This window comes from Thalassophryne amazonica, chromosome 11 (genome assembly GCF_902500255.1).
Source record: "Thalassophryne amazonica chromosome 11, fThaAma1.1, whole genome shotgun sequence".
Lineage (NCBI taxonomy): Eukaryota > Metazoa > Chordata > Actinopteri > Batrachoidiformes > Batrachoididae > Thalassophryne > Thalassophryne amazonica.
This window is the reverse complement of record NC_047113.1, coordinates 55591815-55604408: the sequence shown is the minus strand read 5'-3', so window position 1 is coordinate 55604408 and position 12594 is coordinate 55591815. Positions and strand designations below refer to the sequence as shown.

At 40.3% G+C, this 12594-nt stretch overlaps 1 protein-coding gene across 1 annotated transcript in view; it reads left to right on the top strand.

Moving 5' to 3' along the window:
• The first annotated feature begins 449 nt into the window (after window positions 1-449).
• Window positions 450-12594, top strand: part of tnmd (tenomodulin) — a 211323-nt gene continuing 199178 nt past the window's right edge. Inside the window, exon 1 of the mRNA XM_034181964.1 lies at window positions 450-678. Within this exon, the coding sequence (XP_034037855.1) occupies window positions 631-678 (48 nt within the window). The 5' untranslated portion in view covers window positions 450-630. The remainder of the gene's footprint in view (window positions 679-12594) is intronic.

Genomic DNA, 12594 nt, shown 5'->3' with positions numbered 1-12594 from the left:
TATTAAAATGCAACAAATGAAGCAAAAACCTGAATAACCACGTCAGGTTGAGTGCTACATTTTCCTTTAAAATGTGAATTTTAAGACGCACAGTTCCACAGACAAGATCTTAATAGTCTGGGATTTTAAAAGAACAAAACTGATTAGAATCCTTGTTTCATTCCACTTATACGTCTGCAAAATCTGATCCTTTCATGTGCTTAGTTCTCACATTCTGTGCTTTTCACTTGACTTGAGGTCATTCATCCATTTGTTTACTGTTCCTGATAGTTTGTGAGTGTGCACAGTGATGAGGCAACAAAAGCAGAAAGAATGCATTTGCATGATTCTGCCATTTCATAAAATGTGTTTTGGGGGGAAAAAATGCATTTCTTGTGTTGATGCAATTTTGCAGGATTCCACACAGTTTTTTCTTCTTTTTCCATTTTTGAAACGAGAGCAGGCAAGTGCAGGAGACAGCTGTGTTTGCTTTTAATGGCTATCACAAATGCTGCAGTAATTCCACCCCATCTGAAAATTCCCACCCCTTCAACATGCTCCCAAATTACAGCTATGGAATGAAGCTTTCCAGAGAGTTAGTATTTTCCACAACGAGGACAACGAGAACGATTCCTTCTGTGGGTTTGCATAATGGAGGTCAACTCTCAATCCAGCACTCAACAGATTCCATGGAAAGATGTGAGTCCATTTCTTTGTCTTTTATTAAATACCTGCAATTTGAAATAAACAAACTAATAATTTATTTAGCAGGTGTCAACTTGTGTGTGCTGTGGTTACAGTTCAGTAAATTAAGTGTGGGTGGAGGGGTCTGTGGTTGAAAGAAACAGACCTGTCATTTAAATATAACTTGTTTGCAGGGTTTTATTATAAAGAGTGTTTAAAAAAGAGTTGTCCTAAGTTGTCTCACAGTCATACTGTTTTCATCTAATTCCTTTTAGCTTTCCACCTTACAAACCGAGAATGGGCTATATATATATATATCAGTTTTTCCACATTTTATGTTACAGCCTTATTCCAAATTGAGTAGTTTTCCCCTCAAAATTTTAGTCACAACACCCCACAGTGACAACATGAAAAAAGTTGGAAATTTTGTAAAAACTAAGAAATCATGTACATAAGTATTCTCACCCTTTGCTCAATACTTTGTTGATGCAGCTTTGGCAGCAATTACAGCCTCCAGTCTTCTTGAATATGATGCTACAAGCTTGGTGCACCTATCTTTGGGCAGTTTTGCCCATTCCTCTTTGCAGCACCTCTGAAACACTCCATCAGGTTGGATGGAGAGAGTCGTGCGCAGCCATTTTCAGATCTCTCCAGAGATGTTCCATCAGATTCAGGTCTGGGCTCTGGCTGGGCCACTCAAGGACATTCACAGAGTTGACCTGAAGCCACTCCTTTGATATCTTGGCTGTGTGCTTAGGGTCACTGTCCTGCTGAAAGATGAATTGTCGCCCCAGTCTGAGGTCAAGAGCGCTCTGGAGCAGGTTTTCATCCAGGATGTCTGCGTACATTGCTGCATTCATCTTTCCCTCAATCCTGACTCATCTCCCAGTTCCTGCCGCTGAAAAACATCCCCACAGCATGATTCTGCCACCACCATGCTTCACTGTAGGAATGGTATTGGCTAGGTGATGAGCTATGCCTGGTTTCCTCCAAACATTCATGCCAGAGTTCAATCTTTGTCTCATCAGAGCAGAGAATTTTGTTTCTCATGGTCTGATAGTCCTTCTGGTACCTTTTGACAAACTCCAGGCATGCTGCCATGTGCCTTTTTGTAATTAGTGTCTACCATTTGGCCACTTTACCATACAGGCCTGATTGGTGGATTGCTGCAGAGATGGTTGTCCTTCTGGAAGGTTGTCCTCTCTCCACAGAGGAATACTAGAGCTCTGACCAAGTGACCATCGGGTTTTTCGTCATCTCCCTGACTAAGGCTCTTCTCCACCTATCGCTCAGTTTGGACATATAGCCAGCTCTAGGAAGAGTCCTGGTGGAGCCGAACATGTTGCATTTACAGATGATGGAGGCCACTGTGCTCATTGGGACCTTCAAAGCAGCAGAAATGTTTCTGTACCCTTCCCCAGATTTGTGCCTTGAGACAATCCTGTCTCGGAGGTCTACAGACAATTCCTTTGACTTCTTGCTTGGTTTTCGTCTGACATGCACTGTCAATTGTGGGACCTTATATGTAGACAGGTGTGTGTCTTTCCAGATAATGTCCAGTCAACTGAATTTACCCCAGGTGGACTCCAACTAAGCTGTTGAAACATCTCAAGGATGATCAGTGAAAACAGGATGCACCTGAGCTCAATTTTGAGCTTCATGGCAAAGGCTGTGAATACACGAGTACGTGTGATTTCTTAGATTTTGTATTTTTAATAAATTTGCAAAAAATCTCAAAATGTTCTCTTTTTTTGCATTGTCATTATGAGGTATTGTGTGACAAATTTTGAGGGGAAAAAATGAATTTCATCCATGTTGGAATAAGGCTGTAACATAACAAAATGTGGAAAAAGTGAAGTACAGCGAAAACCTTCCAGATGCACTGTATTTCATTTGTTGCAGAACTTCTGAGCAATACAAAAATATCTCTGAGCAGCATAAGCTCTTGCCATCCATTGCATTCTGCTGCCAATGAAATTGCATTTGTTCCAACAGATAAGTAGAAAACAAGTGAGTAAGTAGAGTCTAATTCAAGGCTCATGAAGGCCACAGTCACTGGAAAAAATATTTTTTAAGCTTATGGCACCACTTGAAAGGAGACAAAACCAAACAAATGGGTCTCGCTACTTTTACCTTCACACAGACATGAAGGTTGATGTCTCGGGGTTTGACCTAGTGAATTCTGGTGTTCCTCAAGAAAGTGATCTGGCTCACATGCTGTTGCGTGGTTGTTTAGTATGATCATGCGATTCAGCAGTGTGAGTGCCTTTGGTCAGTGTAAAAGGTTCAGTTCTTGCCTATGAGGATATGAATCTTCAGTAAAAATTTCATAACAGTTTTGAAAATTGTGAGCTCTGGGCTGTTTACGTACAAACAGACAACAAACAATAGAGGTGAAAACATTACCACCGCCAACTTCATTGGCGGTGGTAATAAGACAAGATTTGGCAAACACTATAACCAAAGATGTTTGGGTTTACACTTTTAGCCATTTAATTATTTGAGGACATGAATATGAAATGAACCGTCTTCTAGCACAACCACTACACAGTTGAAGTGGTTGTCCAGTATCTAAGCTACTGTCTTACATTAGGAAGTGTTTGTCAAGTCCAGTAAGTTTTTCCTGGCACATAAGACAGCTGCTGGAAAGAGTTATTAAAAAAAAAAAAAGAATATATTGAAGTGCCTTACTCTGCTGGCCATGGTTTTTTGGATTTGGTTTAAAAAAATGGAAATTTGGGGCATTTAGTGTTTCGTTAGTTAATGTGTATTTATCATTGGGCAGTAGTTCAGCGCAGCTTAAAAATGTTAAATATGAAATATAAAGTTCAGCATTTAACTTTTATTGGCTGGGCTATGTGATGGCAATAAATAAATAAATAAACTGCAATATAAATTAAAAAAAATAAGAATAATCTGCAGTTGCTGCTTCTGTTTTAGACATTTGAATATGAATTTTAATAAAGTGAATTTTACCAGCTGTGATGAAATACCACTTGTACCTCTTGGTTTTGTTGGCTGCCCAGGATTTTCTGTTGGGCTTGTTTGTTTTTTTGTTTGTTTGTTTGCTTCACAGAAGCATGATAACCACAAGGGGCTACACTCCCTCTTCCTCACAAAGCTCAAGAGGAACTTCCTGTTTGTTTCTGAACTGTTAAACCTTTAAACACCGGTTCCCTCACTGTCTCCATCTCTGCCTTTATTTCTGTCTGTGTCAGTCCCACTTCCCCTAAATTCATGCTCTAAATTCCAAGCACAGACGGAGGTTTGTTCTCTGGTGAAGTTTCCACTGCTTATGAAACCTGCCACCAGACAGCAGAGGATTTCAGCCACATTTTCCAACTCTCTGTTCTACATTAAAATGATTATGGAGGAGTGTCCCTTTTTAACAAATGACAAAGATGATCTGCTGTGGTGTCTCCAAGCAAACAGGAGCACAAAGAGAGAGAGAGAGAGAGAAAAAAAAAAAACTCCAAGGTCCATCCCAGAATTTATCCAAAATGTGCTATGAATGCTTTTTTTAACATTATATATCATATTTCCTAATCATTTATTTCTAAAGACATGAAACACAAGGAATGTGAAAGAAGATTAGATAAAACATTTTACATTATGCAATATATTTCATGTAGAATAATTTTGAATCTGATGTGTTGTGTCATACACACTATTTTCAATCATTATTTCAACAGTTCACAAGTGAATTCACTGAATTTATTTATACAGCAACAAATTATAACAGTTCATCACCTCAAGGCACTATACACGATTAAAATACAACAAAAATATAAACGCAACACTTTTGGTTTTGCTCCCATTTTGTATGAGATGAACTCAAAGATCTAAAACTTTTTCCACATACACAATATCACCATTTCCCTCAAATATTGTTCACAAACCAGTCTAAATCTGTGATAGTGAGCACTTCTCCTTTGCTGAGATAATCCATCCCACCTCACAGGTGTGCCATATCAAGATGCTGATTAGACACCATGATTAGTGCACAGGTGTGCCTTAGACTGCCCACAATAAAAGGCCACTCTGAAAGGAGCAGTTTTATCACACAGCACAATGCCACAGATGTCGCAAGATTTGAGGGAGCGTGCAGTTGGCATGCTGACAGCAGGAATGTCAACCAGAGCTGTTGCTCGTGTATTGAATGTTCATTTCTCTACCATAAGCCATCTCCAAGGCGTTTCAGAGAATTTGGCAGTACATCCAACCAGCTTCACAACCGCAGACCACGTGTAACCACACCAGCCCAGGACCTCCACATCCAGCATGTTCACCTCCAAGATCGTCTGAGACCAGCCACTCGGACAGCTGCTGAAACAATCGGTTTGCATAACCAAAGAATTTCTGCACAAACTGTCAGAAACCGTCTCAGGGAAGCTCATCTGCATGCTCGTCGTCCTCATCGGGGTCTCGACCTGACTCCAGTTCGTCGTCGTAACCGACTTGAGTGGGCAAATGCTCACATTCGCTGGCGTTTGGCACGTTGGAGAGGTGTTCTCTTCACGGATGATGCGAAGGAGATGTGTTGCACTGCATGAGGCATATGGTGGTCACACCAGATACTGACTGGTATTCCCCCCCAGTAAAACAAAACTGCACCTTTCAGAGTGGCCTTTTATTGTGGGCAGTCTAAGGCACACCTGTGCACTAATCATGGTGTCTAATCAGCATCTTGATATGGCACACTTGTGAGGTGGGATGGATTATCTCAGCAAAGGAGAAGTGCTCACTATCACAGATTTCGACTGGTTTGTGAACAATATTTGAGGGAAATGGTGATATTGTGTACGTGGAAAAAGTTTTAGATCTTTGAGTTCATCTCATACAAAATGGGAGCAAAACCAAAAGTGTTGCGTTTATATTTTTGTTGAGTATATTAATGCGCATTAGTGGAATTTTGTTGTTGTATTATATGAAACTGCACTGGAAACAAGTGTTTACATACACACACACACACACACACACACACACATATATATATATATATATATATATATATATATATATATATATATATCTATATATATATATATATATATATATATATATATACGAGGTCTGTTAGAAAAGTATCGGACCTTTTTATTTTTTGCAAAAACCTGATGGATTTGAATCACGTGTGCTTGCATGAGCAAACCTTGAACCTTCGTGCACATGCACAAACTTTTTCACGCCTGTCAATTGCATCATTTTCTGGTAAGCAGCCTTTGTGTGAGGACATGTGCAGTGCACTCGGCGGATTTTCATTTCAAGGAAAAAGACAGAATGACTGGAGCAGCGCCACATCAAATTTTGCCAGAAACTGGGTGACAGCCAGGTGGAAACCATTCAGATGATTCAGACGGCTTTCGGTGACTTTTCAGTCGTGTGACTATCCGAGAAATTGTGGAAGAGGTGGGCATGTCACAGCATGTCCTGTGAGATTTCAACACAAAGGCGCTTTTGCTCAGCCGTCAGAAGCAGCATGAATTTCACAGCCGCTCTTTTCATGGCCAAATCTTCTGTCTTCTACAGTGGAAATCTTCTGCAGTGGAATGTACCAAAAAAATGCTGATGTCCATCTCTTCCGCAATTTCTCAGACAGTCACACGATGGTCCTGCATCACCACAGCATTCACTTTGGAAATGATCTGGTCAATTCAGCATGTTGATGGCCGACCGGAGCGCGGCTCGCTCTCCACCGGTGTGCAGACGTCTTTAAACCAGTTGTACCGCACCTTAATCTGTGTGATGCCCATAGGATCGTCACCGAAAGCCGCCTGAATCATCCGAATGGTTTCCACCTGGCTGTCGTCCAGTTTCTGGCAAAATGTGATGCGGCGCTGCTCCAGTCATTCTGTCTTTTTCCTTGAAATGAAAACCCACCAAGCGCACAACACACGTCCCACACAAAGGCTGCTTACCAGGAAATGACGCAGTCGACAGGCGTGAAAAAGTTCACGCATGCGCACGAAGGTTCAAGGTTGGCTCATGCAAGCACACGTGATTCAAATACATCAGGTTTTCATAGTAGAGAAGCTTGAATCTTCGACTGGACTGGGTTGCTTGAGGTGAGGACATTTCACTTCAAATCGCAGAAGCTTCCTCAGCTAAAATTCTTGCTCTGGTAGTCTGACTTCTCTCTTGACTCTTGTAGAGAAGAATAAAACAGAAGCCAACAAAAGCTGGAGTTTTTAACCTAACCAGACCCCTCCCACCGAGAGGCCGACTGCTACAGGCTAGTGACTAAACAATAGCTCTAATTAGCACCTATTGTGCTCTAGTTAGCACCCTCCTAATGACAGGGCAGTTGTCCCTCCTAATGATGGAACGGAAGCCTTACGTGATGGCTCTCTTGACGACTCTCCTGATGATGTGAATGACTCATTACCATGAACAAAAGACTGAAACTGCTTTGACCTGAGTACCCCATTGTAAACAGGGGACAAAGTGTGTCTGAGACCCCCTCCCCGGTTAAGGCTGGGTTTCAACTGTTTTACAAAGAATGCTTCCTTGACACCTCTCTCAAACCATTTCTTCTCTCTGGCTAAGATTGCCAGAGAGATGCCATCAGGTAAGGCGTCCGTCCCATCATTAGGAGAGACAGCTGCCCTGTCATTAGGAGGGTGCTAACTAGAGTACAATAGGTGCTAATTAGAGCTATTGTTTAGTCACTAGCCTGTAGCAGTCGGCCTCTTGGTAGGAGGGGTCTGGTTAGGTTAAAAACTCCAGCTTTTGTTGGCTTCTGTTTTATTCTTCTCTACAAGAGTCAAGACAGAAGTCAGACTACCAGAGCAAGAATTTTAGCTGAGGAAGCTTCTACGATGTGAAGCGAAATGTCCTCACGTCAAGCAACCCAGTCCAGTCGAAGATTCAAGCTTCTCTACTATGGAAGCCACCTGGACAACTGAGAGCCTACACAGAAACATCAGGTTTTTGCAAAAAATAAGAAAGTCCGATACTTTTCTAACAGACCTCGTATATAATAATTCTGTCTGCCCTTAAGAACTCCAAAGCCAGGGATGTGCATGGACTTGATACCAGCTTTTTAAAAACACATGCTGAGTCACTGGCTCAACCTGTTACTCTCTTGGTCAATCAATCAATCAGTCAATCAAAAACAGTTCCATCTTCCTGGAAGGAGGCCATTATAACACCAGTTTTCAAGTCAGGATGTAAAACCCAAATTACAAATTATCGACCAATAAGTATATTACCAGTAGTGTCTAAAGTTATGGAGAAGTGGGTAGCAAATCAATTAATGAAGCATCTAGATAACGGACCCACTTTACTACATAGAATGCAATTTGGATTCCGTCCAAGTCATTCCACCAAGACTGTGAGCTGTTTTTTCATTGAAAAAATGTAATCATTACTTGACAAAAAACCCTGTGACGGTGCTGTGTTTTTAGATCTCAAGAAAGCATTCAACACAGTTAATCAGCACATTTTTCTTAATAACCTTAAACATTTTAACTTTTCTGCAGATTCGTTAGCATGGTTTCATTCATACTTGTCAAATCATTCACAGTGTGTTGTAATAAACGGAGTATGATCCAAGTGCCTCAGCAGTGATGTAGGAGTACCGCAGGGTTTTGTGCTTGAGTCTTTGTTGTTCTCCTTATACATCAATGACCTGCCAGATATATGCCCTGAGCTTATTATATTGATGTATGTGGATGATGCTGTGCTGTTCACCCGGGGTGTGGATGGTAGGACAGTTGCTGCTGATCTCACCAATGGCTTGAACAAGGTGCATGACTGGCTTAAACAGAATTGTCTTGTGCTCAATCCAAAAAAGACAGTATGCATGTTGTTCAGCAAAAAAAATGTAAAAAAGATATCAATGCAAAGTAAATCATTTCTTTTTTTTTTTTTTTTGCTGGTGAAGAGTTGGAGTTGGTAACCCTGTTCAAATATCGTGAGGTTTTTGGGTTTTGTTTTGTTTTTGGTTTTTTTTTGGATTCCAACCTCACTTTCAAGAAACACATTAAAAGGTCTCAAACACAATAAAATTTAATTCATATCACAACTGCAGCAGCAAAGTCCTACCTCCACTGTATGATATTTTCTCATATTGAATACTGCTTCACTACATGGTCCTTCACAAGTGTCACTGCACTAAAGCCAATCAAACAGCTGTACAAAAAAGCTATTAAGATACTTGATCGAAAGCCTCAGTCTTATCACACTTGTTCACTATTTGAAAAATATAAATTTTTTAATTTTGAAGATTTTAGAAATTTCAAAAATAACTGGTGTATCGGGTACTGAATGGGCTTGCCCCACACCTCTTAGTGAATTTATTAAAAAAAGGAATAGTGAGACTAGTACTCGGTCCACAGTGCGGGGCATTGTTTGGTACAGTTTCGACAGTCCACATTTGTAGAAAATGTGCTTTCTATCAAGGGTTGTTCCAGTTGGAACGCTCTACCAATTCTAGTTAGAGAAAGCAACATGTATGTTTTATTTAATAGGGGACTTAAAGAATGGCTCCTTGGTCAGCAAAACTGTGAACATTACCAGAGATTTTAGATGAAGAAGAGGGTACAAAGAAGTGTGTAAAATATTTTTTTTTTTGTTTGTTTATGATCAGCACTTTAACATTTAGGCACTTTAGCAGTAGTGTTGATTTTGTGTTATCTTATTTGTATTGTCATGTTACTTTGTTTATTGTAGTGTTTGTCTCGTAATGTTATGTTGTCCATCCATCCATCCATCCATTTTCTTCCGCTTTATCCGGAGTCGGGTGGCGGAGGCAGCAGTTCAAGCAAAGCCGCCCAGACCTCCCGATGCACACACACCTTGCCCAGCTCCTCCAGGGGAACCCCAAGGTGTTCCCAAGCCAGTCGAGAGACGTATTCCTTTGTATGGGTCATGTATGATTTGTGTTGGTGGTATTTTTACCCCATGGGACTGCGGATGGAAAATAGCATTGAGATAAATCCGGCATATTTACAGTACTTGTTTTCTGTTCATTAATATGCATTGTCCCATTCAAATAAATTAATAAATGAAATTGTTTCAGTCCACCCAGCTGTAAATGTATACCGGCCTTGTCTGGGGAAGTAACCTGCGTCAGACTGGTGCCCTCTCATCCGTTTGACGTAACAGAATCCAGAGACATACACAGGCCCCACTGGGCCTCAGGGTTTATACAGAGGTGCCCAAGTTCGGTCCTCGAGATCTACCTTCCTGGCACGCTTAGTTGTCTCCCTGCTCCGACACACCTGAATCCTCATTAAAAGCCTGCTAATGAGTTTTTCATTGGATTCAGGTGTGTTGGAACAGGGAGACAACTAAGCGTGCCAGGAAGGTAGATCTCGAGGACCGAACTTGGGCACCCCTGATGTAGGACATACTTCTTATTTGTGGAACCCATTCACCGCTGTATAAATAACGTCCACACTTTGCACTCAGCTTGAATTGCAAAACACAAAACAGCCAGTTGAAAATACAGGGTAGAATCAGCTTGAACATTGTGTTGGATAGATGATGTCACACACTCCCATGGTGCATTGCAGCACAGCATCCATTGTTTATTGATTACCAAAAATTGCTAATTTCTCCAAAAAATGGTAAGGTTCGACCTTACTTATGTGAAGCACTTTGAGACAACTTTGTTGTGATGTGGCGCTATATAAATGAAAATAAATTGAACTAGAAGCACTCAGAGAGTGCAAACCTGTGCCAAGGCCATGGGGTCACTGACACCATAACATCTACACGCTGTGGAATCATTGAACCTAAAAACGTCTAACAATGATGTTTGCTCAGTAGTAAAGAAAGTTTCATCTGCTGTGACTGGATAGCATGTATCCTTAGCGCTTGGCATCACAGTTTATTGCAACTTTCACCTTTCCCAGAAGCTGCTGTCATCTGAGCACTGATATTGATATTGCATGTGCTTATAGACAAAAACAAATAAGAGACTAAATTCAATTTATTATTCAACTAAACTGCAAATATATGAAATTTTTAACATTTATGAAACACGTCTCTAAACAAGGCCATAGGGTCACTGACCCTAAAGAGATTCCCTCCTTGGCACAGTAATCTATTTCTTTTTGTCTCTTTCTCTAAAACTGTATATAATAATCATTACATTATTAATATATAAACAAAAATAAATTTAAGAAATATTACAATTTGAAAACAAATGCACCCGAACGTGATGACAGCTGCAACTGCTTAATGCTAACTTTTAACATTGAAAATGCCATAGACATGCTAACTTGTTAGCATCGGGATCCGGATCGTGAAAAAATGTAATCACTTGTTCTTCTTGTCATGTCCAACCACTCCACAAAATTTCATCAAAATCCGTTCAAAACGTTTTGAGTTATCCTGCTGACAAACAGACAAACAAACAAACGCTCCTTTTTTACCGGAGGTAAAAATATTTGACCTATCAAATTTCTGTTTTTCACAGCATTCATCCTTGACCCAAAATACATAAGCATGCCAAACAGCAAATGTCAGCTCTCCTCGGTGTTTGCATGATCGAAGCCATAGACACGCATGCACGCACACAGAGGCCACTTGGTCATTATAATATAGATATGTGTGACTCCAACACACTGCAGAAGAAAGAAGCCAGCGTGTTCCATCTAATCAACTGCAGCTTAACTATTTAACAACCTCAGTCACAACTGAAAATCAAAGCTGCTTTGCCATTTGAAAAGGAACACAGATAAGCAACACCAATTCTAACTGAAGTTATTTCCGTTTTTTACATATCTGCTTTTCTGTTGTCCTCTGAAACCTTCAAAAGTGGTCCAACGTGAATGAGATGCTTTCATTTTCTCCCTGCTGGAACTGCTGGAACAAAAGCCCATCTTTATTAATTTGTGGCCCTAAGCTTTGGGAATTGGCTGCAGCGGGCAAAGTTTTAATTTGAACAAGAGTTTAATAAATGTAACCTTTTGTGGCATTTGGAGCAGTCTCCTCTTCCCGGCGCTCATCACGTGCATGGTTATATTTTTGTCATAAATAGCCTCACTGGTGGATAAATTTTGCAGAATGTCACACAAATGGTGTAAGAAAGAAAAAGTCAGACAAAATACAACATTGAAGAGAAACATTTGCATTCATGAAGATATCACATAATGTCATATATACGAATTGTTGGTGCCCCTGAATTTCAAGTATAGAATCTAAAATATGTTTTCAAAAATACCTAGAATTAAAAGTGTAATATGACACATTACTTTCTTTTAGAACTTTTTTCTTCATAATCTGACCCAATCACTCATAAAATTAGGGTTAATTGGGAGAATGAATTGCAGATAACCCTGTCAAATGGGGGCATGCTGTCAATTCTTCCACCAGCTGTGCCAGACGTAGCTTAATACAATTCAAAGTACTAAATACAGTTCAGTATACTAAGGCCAGATGATCAGTTTTATCCTGGTAAATTAGATGAGAGATGTTTTAGGTGTTCCGAGACCCCCTTTGACTTGACCCACATGTTTTGGTTGGCATACCTTTTTCTTATGTCATCTCAAAATCTTTGGATTTAAAAATCTGCTGTTCCCCCACAAAGCAATTTTTAGCTGCCCCCTCCCTCCCCAAGATGATATTAAAGTGTCTGTGATTCAACAGAGTGTTATTGACTTTACCTCTTAGCTAGCTCACCAGGGAATTTTGTTTTGTGGACGTTGTCCTTACCACCTTCATTTAAGGCAGGGTTGCATGTGTAAATGTACTCTGTTCAACTCCACCATGATGTGGTACATATGCTGATACAGCAGACAAAAGTTGTATGATGCCTAGTTTCTTCAGTCACATCTACAGAAGCCTATAAATCCTTCAGAGTCATCATAGGTGGCTTCCCTCACAAGTCTCATCCTAGTCACTCAGTTTTTGAGGGCTGCCTACTCCATATAGATTTCAAAGACAGTGCCATGCTATTTGTTGTTCTTAATGGTTGTTGTA